This window comes from Aulonocara sp. 'chitande type north' Nkhata Bay, linkage group LG7, assembly GCF_057382095.1.
Source record: "Aulonocara sp. 'chitande type north' Nkhata Bay isolate Kocher_YH1m ecotype deep benthic linkage group LG7, A_spYH_male_GT1.1, whole genome shotgun sequence".
NCBI lineage: Eukaryota > Metazoa > Chordata > Actinopteri > Cichliformes > Cichlidae > Aulonocara > Aulonocara sp. 'chitande type north' Nkhata Bay.
Genome location: NC_141350.1, coordinates 66,984,286 through 67,000,174, shown reverse-complemented (window position 1 = coordinate 67,000,174; position 15,889 = coordinate 66,984,286). Strand labels below are relative to the sequence as shown.

Sequence of the window (15,889 nt, the reverse complement as noted above, 5' to 3'; positions counted from 1 at the left end):
ATTTGCTTATTTTGTGTATTGAAAAACCAACGGTCTCTGAGAAGCTGAATAGATATTGAAATCTTTGGAAACTATAACAATAATACAACAACAACAACAATAATAATAATATTATTATTATTATTATTATTATTATAGTAGTAGTAGTAGTAGTAGTAGTTCGATTTACCAGACAAGATTAAAAGCTAAACGCAGTGTTCAAAAATAACTTCTTGAGGCTTTGTTTTATTTTGAAGTCAACGACTTTAGGCCGGATGTTGTTATTTACATCAATACATTATGAAGGCCATTGAGTGACCAATAACAACGCCAAACGGTACTGTGCACAAGTCTTGCGCCACCCGTCTTTTCTCTACGTTATACGAGCATATCGGGAAATAGAAAGAAAGGAAACAACGTTGCTAAAGATCACCTTCAAAAACATTACAAGTCTGACTCCTTTGAAACAAAAGGAGGTGGTTCAAGACTTTTGCACGGTACTGTAGATAAACAGCTGCTAAATGAATGAATGAATATATTAAAGAGATAAACGGAGGCCTATCGTTTTTATGATACAGTTAACCTCGATTATTATAATCTGAAAGAAAACAATATTAGTTAAACAATGTGGGCCTGGACAGGTCACCAGTGCAGCACACTGGTAACCTGTCCAGGGTTTACCTTGCCTCCTAAATTTGTCAAATAAAGTTTGTCCCGTTCAGGGAAAATGAGTTACACAGAGAAAGGAAGTGGACTTCTATGAAAAGCCCCAAAAGCTATTGATAAAAGACATGATAAGATGATTTATTTTTATTCATTTATTTTTATGAGTAATATATTTATTTTGAATATGTTTGGTACACAGTTAAAACATGGAGCAAGTTTGCCTCTTTTACGTCATAGAGTTGACTGCACATGAGCTAACTGGAGACCAGGTAGGAGCAGGGTGCCCTATGGGAGGAACACGAACAGGTGGATGAAGTGCGATGCTGTGGGGAATGCTTGGCTCAGAAACTTGGCTCCTGGCTTCGGTGTGGCGATTACTGTGATGGAGTAACTCCCATCACGGCAGCAGTGTTCCTTGTGCAATAATGTTTAGAGATGCTAACTCTAGCTTCCTTGTCCACAGCAGCCACTTCTTTTTTTTTAACTCAGTGTTTCTGGTGCAAAAAGTAGCTTCTGTAGTGAAATGCGAATCTAAGAAAACTCTCCGAACTGTGATGTTTTGAAGTTAAGGCTAAAAAAAGACAAAAGTTATGACCAAAGCACCATTTTGTTTGGACAGCTCCTTAGTCGAAAAGCTGCTCTGAGAACAGAGGACTTTAAATACAGTTTCTTTTGCAGTGGAAAAAATGGAAGGAAGCAGTTCTGTCAGAAGGCCCCACAAGCACGGCCTTTCTGTGATTAAAGTAAGGACACAACATTTATCAAGCTGTCATATTCATATTTAGGATGTTTAATAAGGAGAGAACATCTTCTCTCTCTCTCTCTCTGCAGCCTGCATGTAACAGCAGGTGCAGACTGTGAGGCAGACAGATGGAGATGAGGCTGGAGAGACAGAAGACATAACCAGCCCCCCTCCTGCAGTCTAACATAGTTATTTGTGTGGTTATTGCGGACCACTGAGTCTAAGTTTGCAGGAAAGATTGATGAAAGCTTGTGACCGACAGCAGGTCGACCAGCAGGTGGCAGGATGATGCAGGCACAAACAAACCAGGAGGTACAGCTCAGTTGGGCTTATGCCAGTGTCAAAGAGGAGGGAGATGACCTTTGACCTCTAGCTAGCCTATTTGATCAGTGGATGTTTTAAGCCCACCTCGTGGGTTTACGGTGTAGTTTATGTGAGTGTAATGAGTGTAATGGCTTTGTGTCAGACTAGTACCTGTTCCTCAAATTAATTCATCTGCACTCTGCTGTGTAAAGTTGCGCTAGTAGGTAAAAGAAAGACCGGAAGTTGATCGTTTTAACTTAAGAATAAAAGTATCTAATTAAAATAAAAATGAGCAAATGCCAAAAAAAAGCAAAACAATTGCGCTCATTCTCATGTTATTGTATAACATATGGCATATGTATTGCTTCCATTTTTACACCTTTTCCTTTGTGAAAGTTATTTTTATTCTGCTGAATCATTTTTGATACACTTTTACTTTTTTCATGTTTCTGACAGAACTTTGGCTGTCAGTATTGATAAACAGAGCCAATAAAAATAATCATTCACTGTAAGAGCAATTAAATAAGAAATGTCAATCTGGAATCAAATCGCTAAAAGATATATAATGTGTAATATTAGAATGAGAGAAAGAGAATTCATATTTATTTATTCCCTTACTAACAGGAAGAAATCTTCAGCACAACCAGGCTCAGAACCAGGATTACTGCCCACGTGATCCTGAAATATACAGAATTATAGAAACAGAAAGTTTCTGTTAATTCAAAGAAATTCAAAGAAAATCTCTTGTCCACAAAAAAGGACGTTTTACCTGTAGTGATTACTAATAGAAACCTATAATAATATTATTATTTATAATAATAACATTTCATGGTAATGCAGAATGTAAAATGGCTAAATTTGGTTTCAAGTCACTTTTGAGAACTTGCTGCTTTTGATTTTGTTTAGAAAATCCCTGCCGGAAAGTGTCGCTGCCTGTCGCCGTTGCCTTGACAGCGCTTCTTTTGCTAAACGCTCATTGACCAGGAGGAGGTGAACGCAGCGTCTGGGGGAGCTTCTCTGTCTGTCTGCTGGCAACCTGATTGACTAACATCACCCACGCCCATAAAGTGGTCACATACAGGAAATGAACCGAGCTGCTAGAAGAACAGCCGTCTTTTCCCGCTGAGTCTGACCGGCTTGATTGTTCCAGTGCAGTGGTCGTGATTTCCGACTGAAGCCCGCCGTGAAACGCTATCGGTTCTAGGTCTGATGTGTAGCATCCACTGTGCAAGTTAGCCGCTTTAGTACCGTGTAGCTGGCCCTCCCTGGTTCGGACCCATTCAACGCTCATTTTGCCTGCCTAACACTTCTCAATCCGAAAAATGGCAACCCAGATCGATAAAGAGGCTTGCAGAGAGGCTTACAACCAAGTGAGGGACGATAACACTGACATCAATTGGTGAGTGTGCGGGCACGGTTACTAACCCATACTCCATTGAAGATTGTGACTGTTTCATATTAACGCTAAAATTACCGAAAATGAATGACACGCGTGCATAACCCTGCATCTGTCTGGTGGTATTCTAGCAGTTATCCACTTCGGCTACCATTAAAACACCAAATAGAGTATTTATTTGATGTGGTGTTAGTTAAAAATTTATTTCTCTCTGTCTGTTACCGCCCACTGTTCCGTCTTTTCAATGAGGAAGAGCGCAACATGAAGAGACGGACTTGCTTTTGAAAAAGTTGAAATTGTGTTTAAATAAGCGTCGTTTGAATAAGCGGATACATGCCGAATAGCACACTAACTAATAAAGGCCAATAAAATGTAATCAGCTGTATGTTTGGTGGCGTTTACTTGTGCATTTCTGCACCAGAACTTTAAATTACCCTATGTTCCTATGCAGTTACGCCTGCTCATTGCGAAAACGCGCCAGAACGGCACATTGCGGACTGTTTCTTTAGAAAAACTGGCCAAAATACACGCAGCGTTCGCTGTCCTGTCCCTCGGATGTGGCTGATCTGTATTCTGACTGTTCAGCGGTCACACGGCGCACTGTTATCAGGCCCGGCGGGGCAGAAGTAATTTCCTTTGTCCTGTATTCAATGGGGAAAATGTTATAGTGGTGACACTTGCAGATGGCTGATACACAGCTGCCACCTTGCATGGGCGTCTCAGGCATTTTTCTGCAATGGTGTGTGTGTGTGTGTGTGTGTGTGTGTGCGCGCGTGTGCATTATGCAAACTCATGCGATCCAACAGTAATTAACCCACTGTGCTCCTTCCAGGGCTGTGTTTAAATATGAGAACAACATCATCGTGCCTGGAGGACAAGGGACTGACTATGAGGACTTCAAGATGCTGTGCACAGGTAAGACTGGATCAGTTTTAAACGCAGGGCTGTGGCTGTGTAGCTGGCTGCTGTAGATTCTGTAAAACGGCCTATATATCAGGCAGCTTGACTTGGCGGGACACTAATCTTTTAAGACTCTGTGCTCCATCACCCAATGAGCCTTGAGCCTGTGACGAGGCTGTCAGAGGACTTAGCTGTGTATTCATTGTGTTGCATAATCTGGTTCACAATATCTCAAGTTTTTTTTACTACAGGGCGGCCTACATTTGTCTATTGGTGCAAACTACAATGGAAATATGTTAACTTTTAGTTTTACTCCTTCAACGAGCTGATGTTCATTAATATTTCACCTGCCTCTAACAAGAGAGCCTCCAAAGCACCCATCGGCCGCTGTGGTGTAATGACTTCCAGTGCGCAAACCTTTTATGTATAGATTTCAAAAAACCCATCTCACTCCGGTTCCCCTTTAGAGAGAGCGAAGCATCTGCTCAGATGATGGGTGTGGCAACTGCTAATGCAAGCTCTTTAAAGCTTCAGGGCCTCCTGTGTCTCTCTACTTCCTGATGTCTAGAGCTCACATTCCTATGTTGAAATCACTCCTTTACAACAGTGCTTTACATGTAACCGCTCAGCTGCTGCGTTCGCTATTAGTTCCTGTTCAGTGATGACACGCACATCTCCCTCTGTGGGCTCGTTTGCCTTATTTAGCAGTGAAGTTGTAACCTGCAGAAAAAACCCCTCTGCGTGCGTGCGTGCGTGGGAGGAGCTGCCGCAGACTTGAGTTTAGTGAGTTCAGATCAACTCTTGTAGAATATTGATCTTAAACTTATACTGCAGCAGGAAGTGAAAAAAGAAGATGCTGCATGCTGGGGTATTGTTTCACCAAGATCTGGTTCCTCATTTTTTAATGTAGTTTAAGACTTTTTAATCCTAGTTTCTTCTAAGAAAATGTAACTGCAATCAATGACTTATTTATTTAGAGGTATATATTATTGAGTAAACTCTTCACCATGTTGTAAAGGAGACTTTCACTTTTTAAGTCGTCCAAATGTATATTTTAAAAACAATCACCTGTAAGCCAAAATGAATGCCCATATAACCACCAGACGATGGATGATTCAGAGATGTATCGACTTTTCATCTTTCTGTGCATTACTGTGCAGTTAAATTCAGGTGGTTCTTGTTTTCAGAAGATGAATCCTAACCAGCTTGTTAGGTGAACTTCCATGAAATATGGTTCAGACTTGTCAGGTTCCCCTCAAGATGAATTATAAGCACAGGGTGATCTGTGCCCAGGCATAAATTGTTTAAATATTGGATGCATTCCCATAAAACATAGTTCAGAGGATACATTTTACTGGGTTTAATGTCCAGATTTTACTGTAACACCTCCAGCTAGCCAACACTTTTACATAGCCCTAAAATATTTGAAGACCTGCTGACTCAACTCGGAAAAAGGTCTAGTGCAGACATTCATAGCCCCCAGGGGACGAATCAGAATTTCCCTGTAGTTTTCTGGACCTTTGATCCGTCTATGGATTTTTATGGATTGCTGTTTTAAAACTAAAATAAAAAATTCTATTTATTTATATATTTCCACCTGTGTCACGGCGGTGCAGCGGTGTCGCCTCTTTACGAGAAGGCTGTGGGTTCAAATCTGTCGCTAAGCACGAGCTTGCAGCTTCCTCCCACAGTCTGTAGGCATGAATGTGAAGTTAACTGGTGAGTGTGGATGTGGGTATGAATGCTGCTTTCTCTCTGTGATGGCCCTTTGATGCCCTACCCCACATGCTGCCACGTTTCTTCTGGAAATAAACGAAGATGCACATCTGTACGTTTTTAGCAATTTCCAAACCTGAGGTCTGATCTTTTTAATCAGTTGTGTACAAATAGCTTAAAGTGCTAATTATAAAAGGTGGTGTGAGCTCATTAGGAGGAATCCAGCTGCCTTGACCTCACCGCCCTCAGGCCTCGCTGTTAGCGTAGATTAAAAACACCAAATTTGGACACAGTCGACATGCTGGTAACACCACTCCTTGCCTGATCCACCTGACACCGTCCACAGGAGACGGCTCTGGTTGCTTTCAGAGGGGACGGGTGGGTGTGCTCGGGAAGGCAGGGTGTCGCCCGACAACTGCTGAAATGAAGGCACTTAATGCAGAACAACCTCTGTGCCGACAGGTCGCTGTTCTGCATCCTCATCGTGTTGTAGTTTCAGTGCAGATTTGTCTGCAGAGTCAGCATGGCTTTAAAGGAAAGATAAACCAGGAAGAGAAAGGCAGACGGAGGAAGTGGGAGGGTGTGGTTCAGCGCCAGGTCGGGTGAGGATTTGTCTGTACTGGTTTTCTCTCTGGTGGCTCAAACAATGATGAGAGCCATGACAAAGAGTTCATTAATCGCATATAGCAATATTTGGATGTGACAGAGATTGATTCACAGACATGTCTGAGTCAGGTGACTGCTTGTGCAGTGAGGTGTTGACACGAGGGATGTCCTCTGTGGCTGATAAGACTGTTTATAGTGGCTGGTCCTGTCCTGACAGCCTGTATCAGCTGCTCCAATGTAAAGATAAGACGTTTCACTGTGAAGACTTTAACGCAGCAGAGACTTAAAATAAGCCAGTTTACATCTTCAAACCAAAGCCACTGAATTTCCTGCTGAAATGCTTCCTCGTCAGGACATCACAACTTAATAAACCTAAGATAAAATCGCTTAATGTTGTGTTTTTCCAAATAGTTGATTGAATACATCAGAATGCACATAAACAACCTTTTCCACTTGGATTGGATTCACATGTCTGTACTGTGGCTTTGGGTCGATACAGAATACTGATCAGGCACCAGTGTTAACCCTAAACTATGTCCTTCACTGGAAATCATTCTTTTATATATAAGGTAGCAAAATATAGCAATAAATATGGAAAAGGACATAATCACATTCAAGTGCAGTTACAGTTTCCCAGCACGTGGGTTAAAATAACCGTATCCTAAATAAAGGAATGGTGCATCCCAGCAGTACAAGGAAGTGAAGAATGACCTTTCAGCTCTTTGTCACAATAACTTCACACAGGCCGTTATAAGCACCACGTGTGAATTTGTTGATATCAGCCAACATGTGTGACATTCAGCCAATATATCAGTGCAGCTTTTTACGCTCAAACTTCTTTCAGAGAACCGAGGTGTACGTCAGGACTTTTAATGACCCATTTTAAACTTTTCATTCGAATAGAAAATAGAGTTTAGCTTTTTTCCTGATGAGACTTTTTTATAAAGCTGTTGGCATCCGATACTCCACTCCACTGGTGACATTTCCAAACCAATAGATCACAGGTGGAGAGTGGAAAGTTGGCAGAGCTGCAATAACAGGAAGTTGAAAGAATCAGAAAACTTTATTGATCCCACAGGAAATGATGAAATTAAAGTGAAATTTGAGGATGTGGAATTCAAAGGCACTGTGAAATATTAGGGACCTTTACTTTTCTGGCACATGTACAGATGCGGTGCCCGGTCGTCACAGAAAGGGGTGACGTTAAAACAACTTGTAGTGAAAGGCGAGGAGCCCAAGCCAAACCCTCCCTGCAGCCAGCGGCACTCAGACCCGGGTGGAGGGACGGTGCTGTTGATGCTTCAGGGCCGTGTTGCATCTAAATGCTGCCTGGTGGAGCTTTTAATGTGACACTGAAATATTTTGGCTGTATTTGTGCCATAATCTGAGATTTGTGTATCGAATGCTTCCATAAGTCTTTGAACATTAGAGGTATTCATTCAGCCTTTATTTGGTTTGCAGCTGAGTCTGTATGTTTGCAGTGCAGTTATTCCCAAAATGAAATGGCTCTTTGCCCTGCAGCCCACAGAGAACAACATCTGGAAGATGGTAATGAGTAATCTGTGGAGCACCTGAAGGCAGGGCGGGCAGGAGTGTGTTTATTGGACAATGTGTTGACATCCTGCAGGCGTGATAAGGCATCTGCACTTTCCTTAAAATTCAAATATAAGTCCTTTCCACGTTTTCTGACTTCTTAGACCAAACAAGGCTCCAGCAGAGTGGTATGCTGGATTTATGCTTCTGCATTGGTGTTCGCTTGTGGCTCTTTGGGCCTTAGAGAGAGGCATTGTGGGAATTCAACCAAAGCAGTTGCTGCACAGACGCGCTTGGTGTGCAGTTATTTCTAAAAAGCAAACAGCAGGTCAGCTGACGGTGACGATGCTGTGGTGCTGATTGGTTTGAAAAGTTGCTTTGAACAGCAAACGAGGACTATTTAGTTCCCCACAAAGAGGAAGAGAGGCTTTTTTTTTTTCTTTTTCTTTAAGCACGTAAAGACACATTTCACTACTAACAAGTTGTTAATACTTTCTGAATGCTTTAGTTTAGCCACTAGCATGGAGAACAAAGGGACTACGAGAAGATTAGTCGTCATTAGTGGTTCTTCCACATTTTTTTTCGATGCTGTCCCCTTTTGACTGCACACGCCTACAACATGTAGATGTGGGTCCCACAGCTACAACAGGGGTGGGGAACTCCAGGCCTCGAGGGCTGGTGTCCTGCAGCTTTTAGATGTGTCCTTGATCCATCACAGCTGGTTTAAATGGCTTTATTACCTCTTCAATTTGTCCTGACCTTCTCCAGAGGCCTGGTAACGAACTAATCATTTGATTCAGGTGTGTTGACCCAGGGTGAGATCTAAAACCTGCAGGACACCGGCCCTCGAGGCCTGGAGTTCCCCACCTCTGGTCTACAGCATGCAGATTTGCAAAGGAAAAACACTAGTCTTCTCCATATTTAGGTTTTGCTATTTTTTGTGGTAAGAACAGAGAAGACCACCTTCTGCCAAAAAGCAAAGGAAGCATCTCCAAAAACGATATTTGTAGAAGTCTTCAGATGCTTGTGATTTATAAACCAGGACAGAGAAGTTCCTGTGAAAATTACAGATCATGTAGCTATATCACTGGTCTCTGTCCATCAGCTGTCTGCAATCATTTTGTAGGTAACAATGAGTCCTAGCAGTCATTCTCAGTTGGTGTCTTCAGAGTTTAAATAGGTTTAACTTTGTATTTAAATCACTAAGCTTCCATGCAGTTACGGTGTCTGTTTATCAAGAGAGATTACGCTCTGATAGGTGGTTTTTGATTGAATTAACCATTTCACTTATTTTCCAAGTACCAGTGCCAAATATGTGTTTCACTGTCACTAATGTAAATGCTTTTCTTCATATACCAACTTTAACTGAACATCTTCGGCTTCTGGACTGTTAGTTGTTGAAAGGTTTGGTAAAACTGAACCTCCAACTTTTCAAAATTCTCTGGAGGGGCAGCCAATCAGAAGAAAGTTTGCTTAACAGAAGGGGGAGGAGCTAAACTGTTTTAGTCAGAATGAATTGAGGGGTAGCACCAAGGCCCATCAAAAGATGAATAAGGACCATTTTTGAATTATGAATAGAATTCAAGAGTAAATGTATGGATGGCAAAGACACCGACCATGATTTTTATCAAGTTCTTGATTCGTCATTTTGTCTGTCAGATGCCAAAAAGAAATAAAAGACGCTGCTTGTAATTAAGCACATCTTGTGGTGATGTCAAACATCAGTCCAAACAGTTCAAATGTATTCAGTTTAATATCCTCTGAGGAAAAGAAAACAATGAAGTCCTCAAATGAAGAAGCTGAGGAAAGAAGGAAATTAGGAAGGATTTGGAGGTTTTGAGCAAAACGTTAGTCTCTGTATATCTATCTGTACATATGACAGATAACACACTGCCTATATAAAGTTAAAGAGCTGACCACAACGGAATAAAAAGCTTGAAGACTTAAAAAACAGGTCAGTCAATTTCGTTAAGATTTTAACCACCAACATTTATACTTGATCTTTATTCTTAGTACAGAAATTCTGAATTGGTGCATGGCTGAAATTATTCATCCATCTATTCAAATTAAGTGACCGTTCCTTAATCTCTACTCAGAATTTTGAGTTAGCAGATGAAGAGCACATTCATGATTTTCTTAAGATTTGGTGGAAAGCTGCATCTGAGTGGAAACCCAGGATCCCGAGGCGGCGCGAGTCGGACAAAAGAAGCAGCAGAAATGTTTGTTCGTTCATGTCGGCGCACTTGTTTGTATTCGGGCGTTATTCTCAGATTGCAGTGGACCACCGTGACAGTGACGGGCGTGGTCACTGGGAGGTTTGCGACACAACCGCAGGGCTCACAAACGATTTTACTCATCTAGTCTACTGACCTGAATACTCCCCGGCTGCACAGACGCGCTCTCACAAAGCGTCCCTCTGGTTTGGAGTGCTGGGACTGTGCCACTGGGACAAAAGCACACAACTCTGCACAGCAACACTTAAAATGTAAAACTGGTGATCAAAGCACAAACTCTACAGTTACAGTTTTAACTGATCGATGGTGGCCAGTTCTGAATAGACTAATAAAACTTAGTGGATAGCATTGGGTTGCATAAATAAATATCCAGCGATGTGTTTGCAAATATGAAAATAGCAATAAGTTATGTCCGCATGACAACAGCCCAAAATCTAAAGACAATTAATGCTTAATGTGTTGTATTTCTTTGATAGTGTTTTTTATAACTCCATCTGGTGCCATCCTTTCTTCCTCACTGATTGGTTAGTCGATGTGTTCGGCTTTAATCTGTCTTGACTCGTGCATTCCCGTCTTCCCTCAGACGACGCTCGTCTGTTTGGCTTCCTCCGGATCACGACGGGAGATGCCATGAGCAAACGAGCCAAGTTCACCCTCATCACCTGGATCGGGGAAAGCATCAGCGGGCTGCAGCGTGCAAAGATCAGCACGGACAAGACGCTGGTCAAAGACATTGTGCAGGTCAGTGACTGGAGAAAGTAGCAATTAAAGTAATGGTTCCTTTGGGGAAACTGGTGGCTTTGCATTCGCACGACACTGGATTCAGAACAAAAACAACGGAAGGATAAATGTGTTATGGACTCTTTGTATTTCTGAGGCCATATTTAAAGGTGGACACAGGCACTCTGAGGTCACCCATCGGTCAGCGCCCCACAGTTTATCAGCCAGTGTCCGTTTTGACAGATATTTAGATTTTAGTTTCAGTCATAATGTAGACAACTGAAGTCTCTTTGCTTCAGTTGACTAAATCAGCGGCCCCCAACCCCCGGGCCTGGGACCGGTACCGGTCCGTGAGTCGTTTGGTACCGGGCCGCGAGAGTTGAGGCTCAGGTGTGAAATGTCTGGTTTTCAGGGTTTTTATCGGTTTTCAGCGTTATTTTGTTATCGTTTTTATCGTTAACTCTGTTTTCCTGGGTCTTTTCACGTGTGTTATGAATAAATCTTCTTTTTTTCGGTACCTGTACTAGTTTTATTTTGTTGTATTTATCCGCAACACCTTAAAGGCCGGTCTGTGAAAATATTGTCGGGCATAAATCGGTCCGTGGCGCAAAAAAGGTTGGGGACCGCTGGTCTAAATGGCATGAGACTGCAGTCGTCCAAGTCTAAAGTTGATTCAGCTCAAAAAAAAAAAAAGGTGTAAAAGTTTATTATGTACGGTGAGAGTTTACAAAGGTCACAGTTTACAGATTGTCTTATTTTGCTTGTCCACACATCTCTTCCTCCCATGTGTTGACATTTTGTTGTGTTGTCAGGAGAAACGGGGAAGATGGGTGCTAACTTACTTAAGCTAATTAACTTAATTAGCTTTGATTTATATTTGAATCATTGACAAAGTGTCAGTACTTGTCATTATAGTTTTTGTCCTCATGCATAAGATTTATTTAGCTGTGTCAGAAGAAAGTGTGCCCTGTTGGGTCCTATGATGAATTATTGGTCAACAAAATTAACACTGTTGTTAGGTGAGACTATCAAACATGACATACGGCTGCAACGTGAAAACCTTGGATGCCCGCTAATGACCATTTAATTAGTATCAGACTAATAAAGTTCTTGCATTTAGCTCGAGTTAGCGGTGGTGAAGCCTAGCAAGTGACCTTTGGACATAATTAACGGTACATGTGGAGGTTTGGTTTCTGATAGAGACGGCACGATATCACTTTTTAATGTCCGATTCCGATATCATAAATTTGGATATCTGCCGCTATCGATATGAATCCGATACAGCGCATTTTGTAATCAATAAAACTGTTTTTTGTAAATATCTTGCTGCATTTTGTATAAGTTCATACTCAAGTTTTAAAAAAAACAGGAGACTGAAGCTATTCTGTTATACCTGTATGCAAAAAATACACTGCACCCAAAACATTTCATAGTTCAGCAACACTGATCACTCTAATAAATTTAAACCTACACCATCCTCCCTATTCTGGTATTTTAAAGAGTACTTACCTACCTCACTAATAGGGTTGCCAACTCCCAGCAAAAATATTAGGGAACCACCCCCCGCCCTTAATCGATGTAATCAACTTTAATTTAATGCATGTGTAAAACAAATGCACAGAAATCAATTATTTTTCTACAATATTTAAATAGATTCAACATCTTTCTTCAACAGAATTGCAGACTGCACAGATGGTACCAAAGGAAAAAGTACTATAGCTTACCTGGGTGTATATTAGACTTATTAGTTACTATCTACAATAATGGATTTCTATACATTTAATCGGATGACCACTTTTGTTGTAAGATTCAGATAATTATTTATTCAAAGTTGTTAAATGACATAACAAAGAAAAGTATTTCTTTGTGCCCCCCTTTCCCTGTTAATGCCCAACCTGGCCCCCGACAAAACTTTGCTAGACCCGCCCCTGCACAGTTACCAGCTGTCAGCTACGTAAAAAAGGATCCTGGGGTTATTTGTCTCTCAGAAACAGTTCATAACTTCCCTTCAACTCATTCATGTGACCTAAAAGGTAAACCTGTTTCTCCATCACAGCTCTGATGATTCAGTAAGGACATCTCCTGGTTTCATCTTCATGTTTCCCTCTCACCACATATCCAAACTGACATCATGACCAGCAGCTTTACAGCTGTGGCTCCAGCAAACATCAGCTGATACTAGAAATTAATATTAAATACATTCTAACAACAGCTGATCACTTTTAAACGTGCTGCTGTTGTTTATCCGCTGGTCTCCTCTTTCTAGCGCAAAGTGGGCGATAAACAAAAAAGAAAGACGGATTTGCGGCAGAAAAACCGATCAGTTGATCATTGATCAGTTTCATGTTTGAAGTAATAACGGGAGAGGGAGGGGGAGTGAATGAGAGAAGTAGATGCAACTGCGCAGCAAAGACAGAATAACTCCAGCTTTGTCTATTTTTTAATTCTAGCTGAAGTCCGGGACAAATCGCTTCCTTTTCACCTCAGTATGGAGCTCCGATGGCCAGTCCAGCTGTGGCTCAATATATCAGTTGTTAAGCTTAACATGGAAATACTCTGCAAACATTCAGGGATGAACTTACACACTTGCTTTACTTCTCTGGGATAGTTTTCGCCGAGATGAAATGCTGCGGTTAGGAAGCATGTAGCGAGGCTCCAAATGCACCAACAGACCACCGACAGGTCTGGCAGACAACAGCCGCTCTATCACGTGACACATACTGCCCCGATGCGGCAAGCTGGGTTACGGCAAGTAGCGCGTTTTGTGAGGTCATTTTGTGATACTTCGGATCGGATTACATTTTTTTATTTCTCTCCGATATCCGATCCAGTAATTTACGTCAGTATCGCACCGATATGTAATATCGGATCGGTCCATCTCTAGTCTCTGACTGTTTTTCAATGTAACCTTTATTCGGCTTGTGTCATTGGGGTTAAAGATCACTTCTGTGGGGAAACCTCCCACCAGAGCAGGATGACAGTCAGTCCATGCAAATGAAATGATGTTGAAAACCAAGTGATGACAGTAAAATCAGGAAAATGACACAAAACAAAGACAAACGATGAGGTTACAGGATACGGTCTGTAAGGGATATGCAAAAATAAATGAAGTCTGCATAAACTTTTATAAACCACAGAAGAAATTCAGCTCTTGCCATCAGATTTCTGTAGTATCAGAGTAATGTAGTTAAAGCTATCCGTGCATTCATGAGTTCTTAAGAAACGGCCGTTTCAACGTGACAATGGTGACAAAAAAAACAAAGAAATCCAGTGGACTAGAAATGCTGCACTCACCTGCAGCACAACAACACAGCACAACATGAGCTTAAAGAGCGCGGCTGCATTTACCAATTACCAAATTACCAAAGAGGCTTATATGTTGGTGTTAACAACGTCAGAGTGGCCAAAACATTTTTAGCTTTGAATTCACGCTGAGCTGATAAAACCCGGCAGGTTGCTCAGGACGAGCAGCCAGTTCGTTGGCAAACAGGAAGTCGATTCAGTTGTGGTTATTACTGCGGAGGAGGTGAAGAATTACAGGATTAAAACCAGCAAAGTAGTGTTGAAATAACACCTCTGTTCAAAAATAATATGGCTTGCTAGAACATGTGACTACCTCGTGCTGATGAGCTCCAGCAGTGGAACATGCTGCATGACGGGTTTTGGATGCAGAAGACTGTATTAGCTGTAATAATACAGATAATATCGGTGCCTAAATTAAAGTTGTTGGTGACACTTGCAAGAAATGAAGCGTAGCTTCGCCCACCTACACAGGAGCTGATGATAACTCACCGGTAGCCTGTCTGCAGCTGCTGTAAGCTGCTTTGCAACCCACCTCCACCCCAGAACCTCCTTTAAATGCTGTCTCAGACTTGATTAACAGCAGCTGCTTTCCCTCCGCTTATGCATTCAGTACATCTTCATGGAGGGGCAAATGTCAATCAATTTGTCACTAACTTATTATGTAATTTAATTTTTCCCCCTATTTCCAGTTTACCTTTTAATTTGTATTAAACTGTGAAGGAGTTTATTGAAAGCATCCTCATAATGCGCATCTAAATACAGGCTGCTTATCGTAGGGATGCACGCCTGTAATTAGGCAGATGATATGGTGTTCATTATTGTCAGCAGGTCATATGTATGATGTGGGCTATCGCCAAAATTATTTTAGACATCTCCAGTATCGTAGCAGAATTTCACAATCGAAGCTTCATGTTTTTAGAAGATTTTAAAGAAAGTTGTCTCTTGGATTAACTGCTGGACTGAGCAGAGAGAAGTATACATGTGGTCATAAAGTATGCTCGAGTAAAGTCCTGTTAGCTTTGAGTGTTCTCATGTAGATGCATTCTGGTATTGCTGGTCTTCTCTGATCTTCTCTTCTCTCTGTGCAGAACTTTGCCAAGGAGTTCATGATCAGTGACCCGCGGGAACTGGATGAGGACTACATCCGCACAGAGTTGAAGAAGGCCGGCGGAGCGAACTACGACGCCCAGGCCGAGTAAAGAAGTGCCACTGGAAGGGTCGGGTCAGGGCGGAGCGGCTGTGGGTGGCGGGGTGGGCTTGGGTTGTCTAAATGGGGGGGCGGGGAGTGTTGGGACTGGGCTGCTACCTCTCGGGGAGAGGGCAGGGCAGGATGGAGAGGGCACTAGTGACAAGTAGACCGTCACAGGAAGCTGAACCAGCTTACTGAGGAAAAGCCTCTTTGGATGTGTCCACATCTGTATCAGGGTGCTTCTGTCCTCGATTTGTAGGATAAACAGCTGGAACCAATGCAGCTGCATAACAGAATATACAGGTTAACCACCACAAACGTGTGCTTAAAGCAAGCATATAAGCACTCTTACAGGTGTCCTCTCCTTTCTGACACCCTGCCCTCTCCCCAGTCAGCTCATGGTTGGTTATCTACTGTGCTGTGCGTCATCATCTCGCGCTCCTCCTCGTCTCAGCTGTCGTCCGGCTTCAGCGCCATCCGACTGAAAGCGAAGGAGGAAAATGTGGAAAAACTGGAGGGCTTCACTTCAAAGATGCCCTGAGAGCGGCTCATGTTATTAAGACTGTTCACCGATAAGAGCACAGCAGACACCCCTCGCTTGC

The 15,889-nt window shown here is 42.1% G+C and overlaps 1 protein-coding gene across 1 annotated transcript; it reads left to right on the top strand.

Moving 5' to 3' along the window:
- The first annotated feature begins 2,655 nt into the window (after positions 1–2,655).
- On the top strand, positions 2,656–15,361 carry cotl1 (coactosin-like F-actin binding protein 1). Its single transcript, XM_086302110.1, has 4 exons — positions 2,656–3,089; positions 3,919–4,001; positions 10,659–10,816; positions 15,187–15,361. Exons 1-4 carry the CDS (start codon positions 3,013–3,015, stop codon positions 15,295–15,297), a joined length of 429 nt encoding a protein of 142 aa, XP_086158236.1. The 5' UTR covers positions 2,656–3,012; the 3' UTR covers positions 15,298–15,361.
- The last annotated feature ends 528 nt before the right edge of the window (positions 15,362–15,889 follow it).